This window comes from Pongo pygmaeus, chromosome 1 (assembly GCF_028885625.2).
Source record: "Pongo pygmaeus isolate AG05252 chromosome 1, NHGRI_mPonPyg2-v2.0_pri, whole genome shotgun sequence".
NCBI classification, from domain to species: Eukaryota; Metazoa; Chordata; class Mammalia; order Primates; family Hominidae; genus Pongo; species Pongo pygmaeus.
In genome coordinates this window covers 86,789,083-86,802,215 of record NC_072373.2, presented here as the reverse complement: position 1 = coordinate 86,802,215, position 13,133 = coordinate 86,789,083, and the positions used below count along the sequence as shown (strand labels likewise).

The following is a 13,133-nucleotide window of genomic DNA, read 5'->3' as shown; positions in this document are numbered from 1 at the left end:
TATGTGGTTTGTCTTTGAATTTGTTATCCAATTCATTCTTGACGATTAAGGTTATCACACTAGAATAGACAAAGATCACCAGAACAGAAATGAGAACCCAGAAATAGATTTGAGTATTAATGAGAAAAGGATGATTTATTTAAGACACAGTTCTGGCTCAATTAGCTATTCATCTGGAAGAAAAGGGTGTTGGGCCTACACTTTGCTCTTTTACAAAAATAAATTTTGTATGTATTGAAAATTTACCTTAAAAAATTTAAGTTTTACAGATTTTAGGAGAACATTTATATAATCTTGGACTGGGATAGATTTTTTAAATTAAGATTGGAAACAGAAAATCTATAGAGAAAAGTAGACATATTAGAACATAATTACAGTGCATATGACAGGTAGAGGGATTATATCCATGATTTGCAAAGAGTATTTACAAATTAGTAAGAAAGAAAAAAATAAGGTAGAACAAAGGGTAGGCTAGTGAGGACAAGGGAAGGAGTCTTTATATTGTTACCATGGTTGTAGTAAATATATGTTCATTTTGTAATTTTAGAAGATCAGTTAATCTTTTTAAAAGAATTAGCTGTAGTAGTCGTTATTATACAAATGAATAGGAAGATTATAAATGAGTAATACGATTGATTGCCCAGGAGTAATCAGAAATAGTTTGAGTATTAGCAAAATAAACTATTTTAATATCATCATTATTAACTTTTGGAAGGTATTTCATTGAGTAGCAAAATTATGGCACTTTTCCTTTGTTTGAAGATACTCGGCAATTAAAAAACAATTATTTGTGCTTAAACACATGTCAGTAATAGTGCTGTATTACTGACCTAGAAATTTAATTGTTCCCTGCTCTTAAGGTTTCAGTATTAAATGCGGAAATTATTTAAGAGCAAACAAACTGATGTTACTGCAGCTTTGTAAAGAAGAATATCAAACTGTGGTCTTTTTGTTTTTTGTCTTTCAAAGCAAGAAGTGGTGGAGAAATATGAAATCTATGGAGACTCAGTTGACTGCCTGCCTTCATGTCAGTTGGAAGTGCAGTTATATCAAAAGAAAATACAGGACCTTTCAGATAATAGGGAAAAATTAGCCAGTATCTTAAAGGAGGTTTGTATTGTATGGAATTTTGATGTCTTTATTATATAACAGCTTACTATAGTTCCTTGTATTTTGCTTTCACTTTTTGTTATGTTTTCCTAAAGAAAAACAGGGTCATTCTACACTATAATAGATGTGGCAGTGTATGCTGTGAAAAAGACACTTTTCTTTTTAAACATAGCAGTAGCAAGACCCAATTTTTAACCTTCCGATGAAATTAATAATAACCCAGCACATTGCTGTGTATATTTTGGAAAATAGTACAGTAGCTCCCCCTTATCCTCAGGGGATTCATTTCAGGACCCCCAGGGGATGCCTGAAATGGTGGATAGTAACAAACCTTATATATATATATGTTTTTTCCTTTACGTACATACCTATGATAAAGTTTAATTTAAAACTTAGGCACAGTAAGAGATTAACAATAATTACTAATAAAAGAACATTTATAGCAACATACTGTAATAAAAGTTATGTGAATGCGGTCTCTCTCTCAAAATATCTTATTGTACTAAAGTCAATAAGTTTAGTACAATGATGTGAGATGATAAAATGCCTACATAAAAAATTGAAGTGAAATATTGCTAGGCTACTGTTAATCTTCTGACCATACATCAGAGTAAGGATCATCTGCTTCAGGTGATCCTAGATCCTCAAGGCACTGTGATGTCAACAGTTGGATGTTGATGACTAAAGAGCAAGTAGTGTATACAGCATGAATCTGCTGGGCAAAGGGATGATTCACTTCCAGGGTCAGGGCTGGGCATGGTGGCTCAAGCCTGTAATACCAGCACTTTGGAAGGCTGAGGCGGGAGGACCATTGAGACCAAGAGTTGGAGACCAGCTTGAACAACATAGCAAGATGCTATCTCTACAGAAAATTTAAAAAATTAGCCAGCTATAATGGTGTATGTCTGTAGTCCCAGCCACTTGGGAGTCTGAGGTGGGAGGATCACTTGAGTCAAGACTGCAGTGAGCTATGATCATTCCGCTGCACTCCAGTCTGAGTGACAGAGTGAAGCCCCATCTGAAAAGCACACACACGCACAAACATCCAGGGTGGAATGGAGTAGGATGGCGCAAGATTTAATCACACTACTCAGAACAGCACACAATTTAAAACTGATGAATTGTTTATTTCTGATACTTTCCGTTTAGTATTTTTAGACCACAGTTGACCAGGGGTAACTGTAACCATGGAAAGTGAAGCCATGGATAAGGGGAACTACTGTCATGGGATTTTAAATTTGTTCTACCAGTTGGAAATGATCTTAGCGTCAGAAAGTTCCAACTTAGTGCCCAACACTGTATCTAGGACCTATGGAGAGATTTAAAGTTTATTACATAGTCTTCTGCCCTGAAGAAATGAGAGCTAATGGCGGTTTCTCAGGCTACAAGCTTGAAAATCCTTTTTTTGCTTCTTAACTTGATCATCTTCATCCAGGCTGCACCTCCAGGATAACTAACATTACATTTGATAAACAATTTCTTTTTTGAGATAAGTAGGGATTAGAAGGTGAGATTGCCCCAGGTATTCTTTCCCAATTACATAGTCCCCTCATCTGCCATCGTGTTACCCAAAAAAGATGTGTATATATTGCTTTGAATTGTTTCTAGCACCTACCCTTTTCCCTTTATTTTTACTACTTTAGTTCAGATCCTAACCCCTTCAACTCTAGTCTCTTAGCTAATCTTTTTAACATGTCTCCCTTTCAGTCTGTGCTGATAGAAAACACCTCTCTAGTTATCATGTCCTTTCTTGGTATCTCTGGTGCCTCCCTGTTGTCTCTTCTGGTTCATCTGCATTTTTCTGCTGGGCTTTCAGGCGTTAAAGAGTTTTATCTTTTTTTAAAATTGTGTTTAATTATAGTTCATCCTAGAAAATAATCTTTCATTTTATTTGTAAGTCCTAATTGGTTATGTTGACTTTAAATACTTCTTATAAAATACAGAGCCTGAACTTGGAGGACCAAATTGAGAGTGATGAGTCAGAACTGAAGAAATTGAAGACTGAAGAAAATTCGTTCAAAAGACTGATGATTGTGAAGAAGGAAAAACTTGCCACAGCACAATTCAAAATAAATAAGAAGCATGAAGATGTTAAGCAATACAAACGCACAGTAATTGAGTATGAAGTTGTTTTCAATTTTAGTGTATTAGAAAGCAATTATGAAAAGCAAATACATTTTTCCCCCAGGATTTCAAAACCTCGGTATTTTCCAAAAGAGTTTAAACAGTTTTATCTTTATTTCACCTTTAGTTGACTAAAACAGATGAGTTAATTATAAAACTTTTACTGCTAGGTCTAGATTTAGAGATGTCTTAGCTACTCTTTTCCTGGATATACAGTTCCAATTCCTTTGCATCATTCTTCAGAAGGGTTCTGATGCTACTGATTATTTCATTGCACTTTAGAGATAGTGGTCTAGCTTGCATCAGAATTAACTAAATGGCCTATCTTATAGTCCATCTGGTCTGTAGAGTTACAGCATTTGTGTTTTGAGAAAAAGTCTCATATTCAGGTAAGAAGTAATACTTTCCTCAGTATGTAAGTATGTTTTTAGCCGGTATACCCATCAGTTCTGAGAATGTGTTTAAAATACCTGCCCCAGATATGTCTATAATGTCATTCCTTCAGTCCTAAAAGGTGCGTTAGAGATCATCTGAGTATTTCCTTCATACTTCCTCTTGCAGATGAAAAAGGGCAGAACCTAAGGATTTTATATTTGTTGCCAAACTGCCTTGTAGAAAAGTTAAACTGATTCACATCCCCACCAACAGTACCTAAGTGTGTACAACTGGGGAAATGTAACTTAAAAAATCTTCATTTTAAAAATTTATGTATTTATTTATTTACTCATTCACTAACCCACCAATGAGGGGAAAAAAAATCTCATTAATATATTGAAAGAAAGAGTTCACACTATGTTATGATGTGATTATAGTATCACACTTTGGGGTTTTCATTCCTTTGCTTTTATATCTTAAGAAGAGTTTTAGGTTTGTCAAATACTGACACATGGTCACTTTGGAATCAAAACTAGAATTGTGTTTGCCTTTTTAGTTGCTGAAGAGGATTAAATATTAGCTGTCTCAATTTTCTTTTAGGGATTGCAATAAAGTTCAAGAAAAAAGAGGTGCTGTCTATGAACGAGTAACCACAATTAATCAAGAAATCCAAAAAATTAAACTTGGAATTCAACAACTAAAAGATGCTGCTGAAAGGGAGAAACTGAAGTCCCAGGTGAATATGTGTTCATAAGAAGTTGATTTCGAATAATCTGTCATGTATTTGAGTTGTTAACTGAAACAAAACAGCTTACTTGGTCTCTGTGTGTAATGAGACTTTTAATGATACCTAAAATTATTTACTCTTTATTCTTGTTTTGAATATATTTACTGTAAAGCTTCATAAACAGTCCTAAATTTAATAAGAACAGGCGTCTTGTCTCCTACATTTTTATCTTTAAAAATGCTAGTACAGTGCTAAACATAAAATGTTTACCTGTTTCTATCCTTTTAACTGCCAATGTCTCTAACTAGTAGTCTATTCCTGATATATTTATTAAATATTTATTGTCTCCTTATCTTTTGAAGTTTGATTTATATCTTCAAGAGTGTTCTACCAGAACAGTAGTTCAAACTGCTCTGCCAGAAATCACAAAAAATTGCTATTTATTATGCAAAATCCCTTAGCCTCTTTTTTTTTCATTCTTCACCTTGTCTACATTGACAACTTAGATCAAGGTTTCTAAAACCGCTGATACCTGATAAATATTTAAACATTTGCTGCCATTACTTTCCGCCATCCACACCCAATTTGTAAAAGTTCTTAATACTAACAGAGCCACAGCAGACAATTCCCTTATCTGTTCTCGGTACCTTATCCCCCAGAAAGATTATGTTGTTAGCACTTGCACATGTGAGCATTATCTTAAGGCTACTTTAAAAGGAAGGAAAGGAAAGGGAATGGAGTGAGGAAAAGAAGAGGGAAACTGGAAGGAAAAGAAATAAAATGGTTGGGATTTCACGTCCGTGGTCTTCCCAATACCTGGCCTGCTCTTTTCTGTTTTTTTTTTTTTTTTTTCCTATACCTCAACTACTTTTATTGTTCCTGCCTCTTAACTTGATATTCACCAAGAGTCAGTCTCTCTAGTATGGCAATTAGAAAGACTTAGCAGATATTGGCCGGGCGTGGTGGCTCACACCTGTAATCCCAGCACTTTGGGAGGCCGAGGCAGGTGGATCACGAGGTCAGGAGATTGAGACCATCCTGGCTAACACGGTGAAACCCCATCTCTACTAAAAATACAAAAAAATTAGCCGGGTGTGGTGGCGGGTGCCTGTAGTCCCAGCTACTCGGGAGGCTGAGGCAGGAGAATGACGTGAACCCGGGAGGCAGAGCTTGCAGTGAGCCGAGATTGCACCACTGCACTCCAGCCTGGGCGACAGAGCAAGACTCCATCTCAAAAAAAAAAAAAGAAAGACTTAGCAGATATTTAATCCTGCTTCTTAACCGAATCAAATCAATAAATATTTATGTGTTACTACATGGTCTAGGAACAGTTAGTGAACCAGTTACTAACAATTTAGTAACTAGTTACTAACTCAAATTCGAGAAACCTTTGTCTATCAGTCATAAGAGATACCCATGCCTACCTTATATTACTTTGAGTTTTATGCATGTATGTCTTGCCAGTTACATTTTCCATTTCTTAACAGTAGCAATTGTCTATTGTTAACCTTAGCATATCATGTCAAACCATGCCTAGAATGGTGCCTTATGTGTAGTATGCTTTCCGTAAATATTTATAAAATTGAAAGGTCATCTAGCATGGTGTTTCTTAAAACTAGCTGTGTATTCAAATTCAGTGAGGAATTTTAAAATGAACAAATCCTCACCCAAACACATTGATTAGCATCTCCAGCAATGGGGCCCATGAAATTGTGTTTTTTAATGTGGCATTTGAGAACCACTAATAGGCTTGGCTTAATTGTTTTCAATGGTATAGAGTTTTCAATAGGTATGGCCACCCAAGCTGTTCTACAAGGGCAGCTTTAATTGTTAAAATTCTGTCTCTTATTTTGAGTTTAAAATATTTATTTCTGTACTCTATAGTCAGCCCAGATCTTCTCTGTGGAGCAAATGTGTACCCTTTTCTGCTTAATAACCCTTCAGACATTTGAGGATAATGATCATGGTTTCTTTCAGCCTTCTCATATTCAGGATAATTAGTCCTAGTTTTCCACCATTCTTTATATAGCTTCATGTTCAGATTTATTACTGTCCTATTTACTGTTATCTCTATTTCCTATTTGTCGTTATTCTGCTTAAGATTTAGAACCCAGTGCTAAACACAATCTTCCAAAATAATGATGTGACCAGCCAGACCCAAAGCACATTTTTAATGAAGCATAATATTGGGGTAGATTTTTAGCAGCAGCATCTTGCCCTTGACTTATATTGACCTTGTGATCAGCTAAAGGACTCCTGTCTTTTCCACATACAGTTCTGCCATGTTAAGAGTTTTTCACCATACTTTAGCGCAACTGTTACTTTTAATTCAGAATTTTACTATTTTAGGTTTTATTTATTTCAACCTAGATTTCAAAATGTCAAGGTTAGTTTTAATCTATCATTCTATCTTCCACCTTAACTATTTCTCGTTGCGTAGTGTCACCTGCAGATTTGATCAGCATGCCTTTTTCTTCAAAATAAAAATGTTTACTAGAACAAGGTCCTTTGCTGCATTATAATTTTTTCATCCTAGAGGCATAGAACTATTGATCAAAACTTTGGGTACAATTGTTCAACTTGCTAAGTTGTTCTTACCTACCTTGATTCAGGCTACATTGTGATATCTATTTGTTACACAAATGGGAAGGTCTCTAAATACTTTGGTAAAATCAAATACTTTTTGTCAAAGAACTCTTCTTAGCTTACTTTATAATCATCCTTCATGAAAAGAAAAAAGGATATGTTATGATTGCCAAATTGTTCTTTGTGCAGTTCTGTTGCATTTTGTGATCATCAGTCTTTTTTCATTAAATGTTCTTTCCCATAGATAATTTATCTCTTCTAATTTCAATTATTATCTTCATTTGGATAGCTTTCAAAAATCTATGTTTCTTGTTCTGGCCACTCACAACAAAAATAATATTTTAAAATTACATTCAATATTTTCCCACATCTGACCTCTTCTTCACTTTCTCTTTCCCTTTTCTTTTTCTCTTTTGCTCAACTTTTTCATAAATTTCTTTGTATTTCTCAATTACATCATCATTTTCTATCACAAAGCATTGAAATTTTGGACTTGCTTTAGATAATCCTGACAACCAGATAATCACCAAGTTAATTTCATGATTGCTTTTACATGGTGGTACTCTTCATACATGTACATAGCCCTTCATACATACAGCCCTCTTACTATTATACATCTATCACATAATTTTGTAGTAGTCATGGATTGCAGCAACATTTGCTAAGTTTCTTTGATTTTAGATTCTTCTGCATCAAATATGCCTTGAATACTAAGTACTACCACGTTTATCCTGCTAAAATATTGTTCTCAATACTACACTTTCTTGTTTAAAACAAGGGCCATTTTCCTTCAGTTCATTCATTCACCCAGTCAGTATTTCAACAAATGGCCAATGTATCTGCTAGGTGTCAGGCTTCACACTTGATTCAGAGAGTAAGTTGTGAACTAGGCAGGAATGATTTCCACCTCTAGGACTTTCAAAATTTTCTATCTGGCTGGGCGTGGTAGCTCACGCCTGTAATCCCAGCACTTTGGGAGGCTGAGGCGGGCGGATCACGAGGTCAGCAGATCAAGACCGTCCTGGCTAACACAGTGAAACTCCGTCTCTACTAAAAACACAAAAAATTAGCCAGGCGTGGTGGCAGGTGCCTGTAGTCCCAGCTACTTGGGAGGCTGAGGCAGGAGAATGGCGTGAACCCGGGAGGCAGAGCTTGCAGTGAGCCGAGATTGTGCCACTGCACTCCAGCCTGGGCGACAGAGCGAGACTCCGTCTCAAACAACAAGTTCTATCTAAGCTAATCATTTCCATTATTTAAGGTCCAGTAGAAACTATGTCTTCCACATAACTTTCTTTTACTTCTTTGAAGTATCTTTCTCTTCTCTCTCAAATACTATAGCACTCAGTCTATTCCAAATAATCTGGATCTGTGCTGTCCAATGGAGAGCTATTAGTAATATGTGGCTATTTACATTTAATTACAATGAAGTAAAATAAAAAATTTTGTTCTTTATTTGCACTAACTATATTTCAGGTGCTCAATATCCAGTCTGGTCTGGTTATACATTCATTTAGGAAAGAAAGCATAATTGGTATCTTTCATTGTACTATTGTACTATTTACAGTGCTACTTATACAAAGTACCCAATAATATATTGGGTTGACTAATTTATATGTATGTGATAAATGGCTACACTGGCTGTAAGACTCCATGGATAGTGTATAGTCTTAAATATTTCTGATTTGAAAGGGAGATAGTTATCTAGACTGACACTGTCCAACAGAACTTTCTGCTGTAATGAGAATGTTCTTCTGTATTGCTCAATACTGTAGCCAATAGGCACATGTGGCTATTGAGTCCTTGATGTGTGGCTGGTGCAACTGAGGAACTGAATTTTTAATTTCATTTGATTAAATTAAATTTTATTAAATTCAAATAGTAGCCACATGTGTCTAGTGGTTGCTATATTTGACAGCACAGAACTAGCCTTTGACTTTAAAAATATTTAACTTCAATGAGGCTATCACAGTAAGACTTATTATATGTGAATTAGGGTGGATTAATATAAAATTCCACTTGGATGTAGAATTTAATCGAAAATGCTAAAATACATAGTATTTGTCAGGGATACGATCTGTCATCATTAAACATCTTGTGAGGGTTGGCTTAGAACTTCAAATGTTTTTATCTCTGTGCCTGTGCCACTGGAATTGGGCCTTAATGTTTCATTCACTTGTGACTCTACCAGCAGGATTTTGCTCCTCCTTGAGAGTGTTATTTGTTCTCAGAAGGAAAGTATTCCTTTGGGTATTTTGAAATGGTTGGTTCAGATACGTACAGATTGTATATCTTAATTTAGTCACACTTAGTTTTGATAGTTTCTCATAAGGAATATCTTTCTACCAAATTTATTCAGCTTTCTTTTTTAGAATGAATAAACATATGCCCCTATAGAACTAGAAAGTTAAATTGATTTATAGCTGCTGAATGTGCTGTTTTTTTTATAATGGCGTTCACACAAGCTAGCAACTAATTCACCTTATTTTTCCTACAAGATTTAAGAAATAAAGCCTTCAAAAATTTTGATTTATTTTCCTATTGGTTCATATTCTATCATAGTTGTAGTAATTTGATACCTGCTTAGATCTCAGAAATCTAAACACACTCTTCTATTTTTGTGTTAGGATTTAATAACTATGTTTGGATTTTTGGAGAATGTTTAGTCTTAAGCATATATTTACATTCACTTAATCTGTAGTAATAGTTCTCAAACTTGCATAGGTGGCAGAGTTGCTGGAAATAGTGTTCTTTTTTGGAACACTGTGAATTTATACTATATCAAATTATAATCTATGTAATTTATTCAAAATCAGATAGTATCTCTGCTAGAATTTAAACTAAGATAAGTAGTAGCCAAAATTTTAGGCTTAAGAAAAATTTAGTGGGAGAGACACTTAAAATTGAGAACATTGTATTCATTTACTGCTTTTCTTCCCCCATTGGAAAAAGATGACTGTTTTATTTCAGTGGCAAAACACATCCTGTAACCTTGTAAAATACCATTTTCTTGTGGTATTGTGTATATTGTAGTTTAAGAATTGTTTTGTCTAAGAGAAGTGAATAATGAAAGGAGGATCAATATTATATTTGACAAGTATGAAATAGAAGAAAATGTGTACAGGCTAATTTTTTTCTTATTTAATCTATAAAAATTGTTCTCTTTTATTTTTTAAAATTCTTAGCACATCCATATAGGCTTGAACTATCTGATCAGTTTATTCAAACAACTCTAAAAGGTATTAATATATTTTTCAGTCCTATAGATTGCTTATTAAATCTGTTTGCATACCTTTTAAATGATAATCAGGGTCAAATGCAGAGAGTATAGTTATCTACAGTAATGTAGTTATTTTCCATGTTTAATATGGAAAGCTCTAAAGTAAAATTTTTCCTTGATAATTATAAATATGTTTGTTCTTATTGTATTAGAATCCTAACCATTGTCTCATGTCTCTCCTTTGTTCCTTAAGTAGCAAACTTTTTTGATGTGTTTGTACAGCTTACAGAATGAATTTTTAATTAAAGCAGACATAGACATGCACATTTGTGTGTGTGCATAAGAATTTAGGCTTTAAAATATTAATAAATATGAATAAACTTGGAATTCTTATAACTCATTTGTAGTTTAGGTTGTTGCATGGAATAATTATTATTCTGTTTCATTTTCTACTTAGGAAATATTTCTAAACTTGAAAACTGCTTTGGAGAAATACCATGACGGTATTGAAAAGGCAGCAGAGGACTCCTATGCTAAGATAGATGAGAAGACAGCTGAACTGAAGAGGAAGATGTTCAAAATGTCAACCTGATTAACAAAATTACATGTCTTTTTGTAAATGGCTTGCCATCTTTTAATTTTCTATTTAGAAAGAAAAGCTGAAGCGAATGGAAGTATCAGAAGTACCAAATAATGTTGGCTTCATCAGTTTTTATACACTCTCATAAGTAGTTAATAAGATTAATTTAATGTAGGCTTTTATTAATTTATAATTAAAATAACTTGTGCAGCTATTCATGTCTCCACTCTGCCCCTTGTTGTAAATAGTTTGAGTAAAACAAAACTAGTTACCTTTGAAATATATGTATTTTTTTCTGTTACTGTCATGGCTGTTGTTTTGTTTATTGACATAGAGTTGTGGCATTATTGAGTCCGGACTGTGCCCTCAGCATTGTGGTTGAGATCTCATTTGATCCTTACTTAAGCAATTCTAGGTAGATATTTTTATTACTACATAGATAAAGTAATTATGAAGGTCCTAAAAGATCAGATAGCTGAAGCAAAATTTGAACTGTACTCTTTATGATACTGAAGTCTAGAATGTTTCAGTGTACCACAGTTTTCAATGTAGTTAATTGAAAGAGAAGGTTTGAGTTTAGTAGTCGATTTCTTCATTGATGCAACTGGCATTTTTTTTTCAAGAAAAATGAGTTAATATGTGTAAAGTGACTAAAACAGTGCCTGGCACATGGTAAACACTCGATAACTCTTATCTATTAGTATTTAAGGTCATTGAAGCTCCAGGTACTTTCCTCTTTGTCAGAGATAATAAAATGTTATTTTAGGGAGTGACCAGGCTTTCAATGAAAGGCAAGGCCCTGGAATGGAAGGAGCAGCAAAAGCTGGGTGTGCAGGGAAGAACAGATGAGGATACAAAAAATTGCGCTATTGCCTTGTCCTTTCCTAGCTTCTCTTTAAATATTCGTGAGTTTTCATTCAGAGAAAAGGCTGCCTCTAAGGCAAGGTTAACAGGTATAAACATCACCAAATCTCTCTCATATTTTAAAAAGTTTGACCCCTTGGATCTATCTCCACCTTTACTGCACTTTTTTTCACAACCAGATTTCTAGAAAACCTAATCTATACTTGTGAATTAGTTTCATTCCTTGTTCATCACGGAATTGTTATTTCTATCCATACTAATCTTCTGAACTTTCTAAAGTCACCAAAAAATTCCTAGTTACCAAAATTTCATGCATACTTTTTAATCTTTCCTCAAATTCCACCTATCCAGTGCTTTTTTCATTTTGTCTCAGTAACACCACTCTGTTGGTTCTCCAGAACCAAAAAATTCCTTGTTTTCTTGTTAATTTTTCCGCCCTAGAGCCTCATTCTGTTTTCACCTCTTGTGTTTCTGTTCTCTGTGCTTCCATCTTGCCTCTCCTTATTGTAACCTCTATATTTCTCCTTGAAAACTTTTATCTATACCCGCAGCTTCCAGCACAAGTTAAACACCTGTAAAACTTAACTACCTTTATGTTTTTTTAATTAGATTTATCATATCCCCTGATTTTCAGACTTGCATGTCCATTGGCCAGTAGGTGTATTTAACTTATTGGCATTCTGATGAAGCCTAATAATGGACCCTTTCAGAATAATGGGTTTAATACATGATATGAAATGCAGGATAAAAAGGGAAACCAATTAGATTCAAATATGATTATCAAATATTTAAAAACATAATGGTTACTAGTATCACTAACTACACTTGTGCCATGTTGGAAAAAGGACTCATCCACTTTCTCTCTTATGCTACTATAGCTCACTCCCTTATATCCATTTAGTTAGCAAGAACTACAGATTAATGTACCCAAATCTCCCTCTCACATCTCCTTTGCTTATGTTGCAATTTGCATCCTCATCATTACCATACTTGCAATAATCTTACCAGGCTCCCAGTCTCTAACCCACTTCTATAAAGGCATTCGAGTATTCTATCAAGCAAATTAGATAGTGTCCGTGATCTTTGCAGTTTTTTAGCTTTTCAAACTGTCCTGCCAGGGTGTATTAGTGAACTCACAGGGGAATCATGGAATATTTTAAATTTCCAAAGGAAACAACAATATTTGATATTTGTGGGACACCGTCACAAACTACTAGTTCAAGGTCATTCAGAATTTCAATGTTAAAGCATACTACATTCCTTTCAATGACATCATATCTTTGTGGAGCTGGGTTTGGCATTTGCTGAGATAAGAAGCAAGTATCACATGAAAATCGTAGAATAGGAAATGAAGATGACAATGTTCAATCTGATTCCAAGGTTTGATTCCAAGGTTTGAGTAGTTGTATGGTGCCCAATAGGCACAGATACCCAATTAGTAACTGGTTAAGAGTAAAATAATAAAAATATTCTTTCAGTTTATGTTTTATTTTAAAACACTCATTGTTAGGACATAAATGCTTATTATGTTTTCCGGACCTAACTACTTA

At 34.4% G+C, this 13,133-nt stretch overlaps 1 protein-coding gene across 2 annotated transcripts in view; it reads left to right on the top strand.

Moving 5' to 3' along the window:
• NUF2 (NUF2 component of NDC80 kinetochore complex) overlaps nt 1-11,021 on the top strand; it is a 34,358-nt gene extending 23,337 nt beyond the window's left edge. For both annotated transcript variants that reach the window (XM_054478132.2, XM_054478130.2), the window contains exons 11-14: nt 970-1,110; nt 3,054-3,229; nt 4,210-4,345; nt 10,597-11,021. In XM_054478132.2, coding sequence (XP_054334107.1) covers nt 970-1,110; nt 3,054-3,229; nt 4,210-4,345; nt 10,597-10,731 — 588 coding nt within the window. In that variant the 3' untranslated portion in view covers nt 10,732-11,021. The remainder of the gene's footprint in view (nt 1-969; nt 1,111-3,053; nt 3,230-4,209; nt 4,346-10,596) is intronic.
• The last annotated feature ends 2,112 nt before the right edge of the window (nt 11,022-13,133 follow it).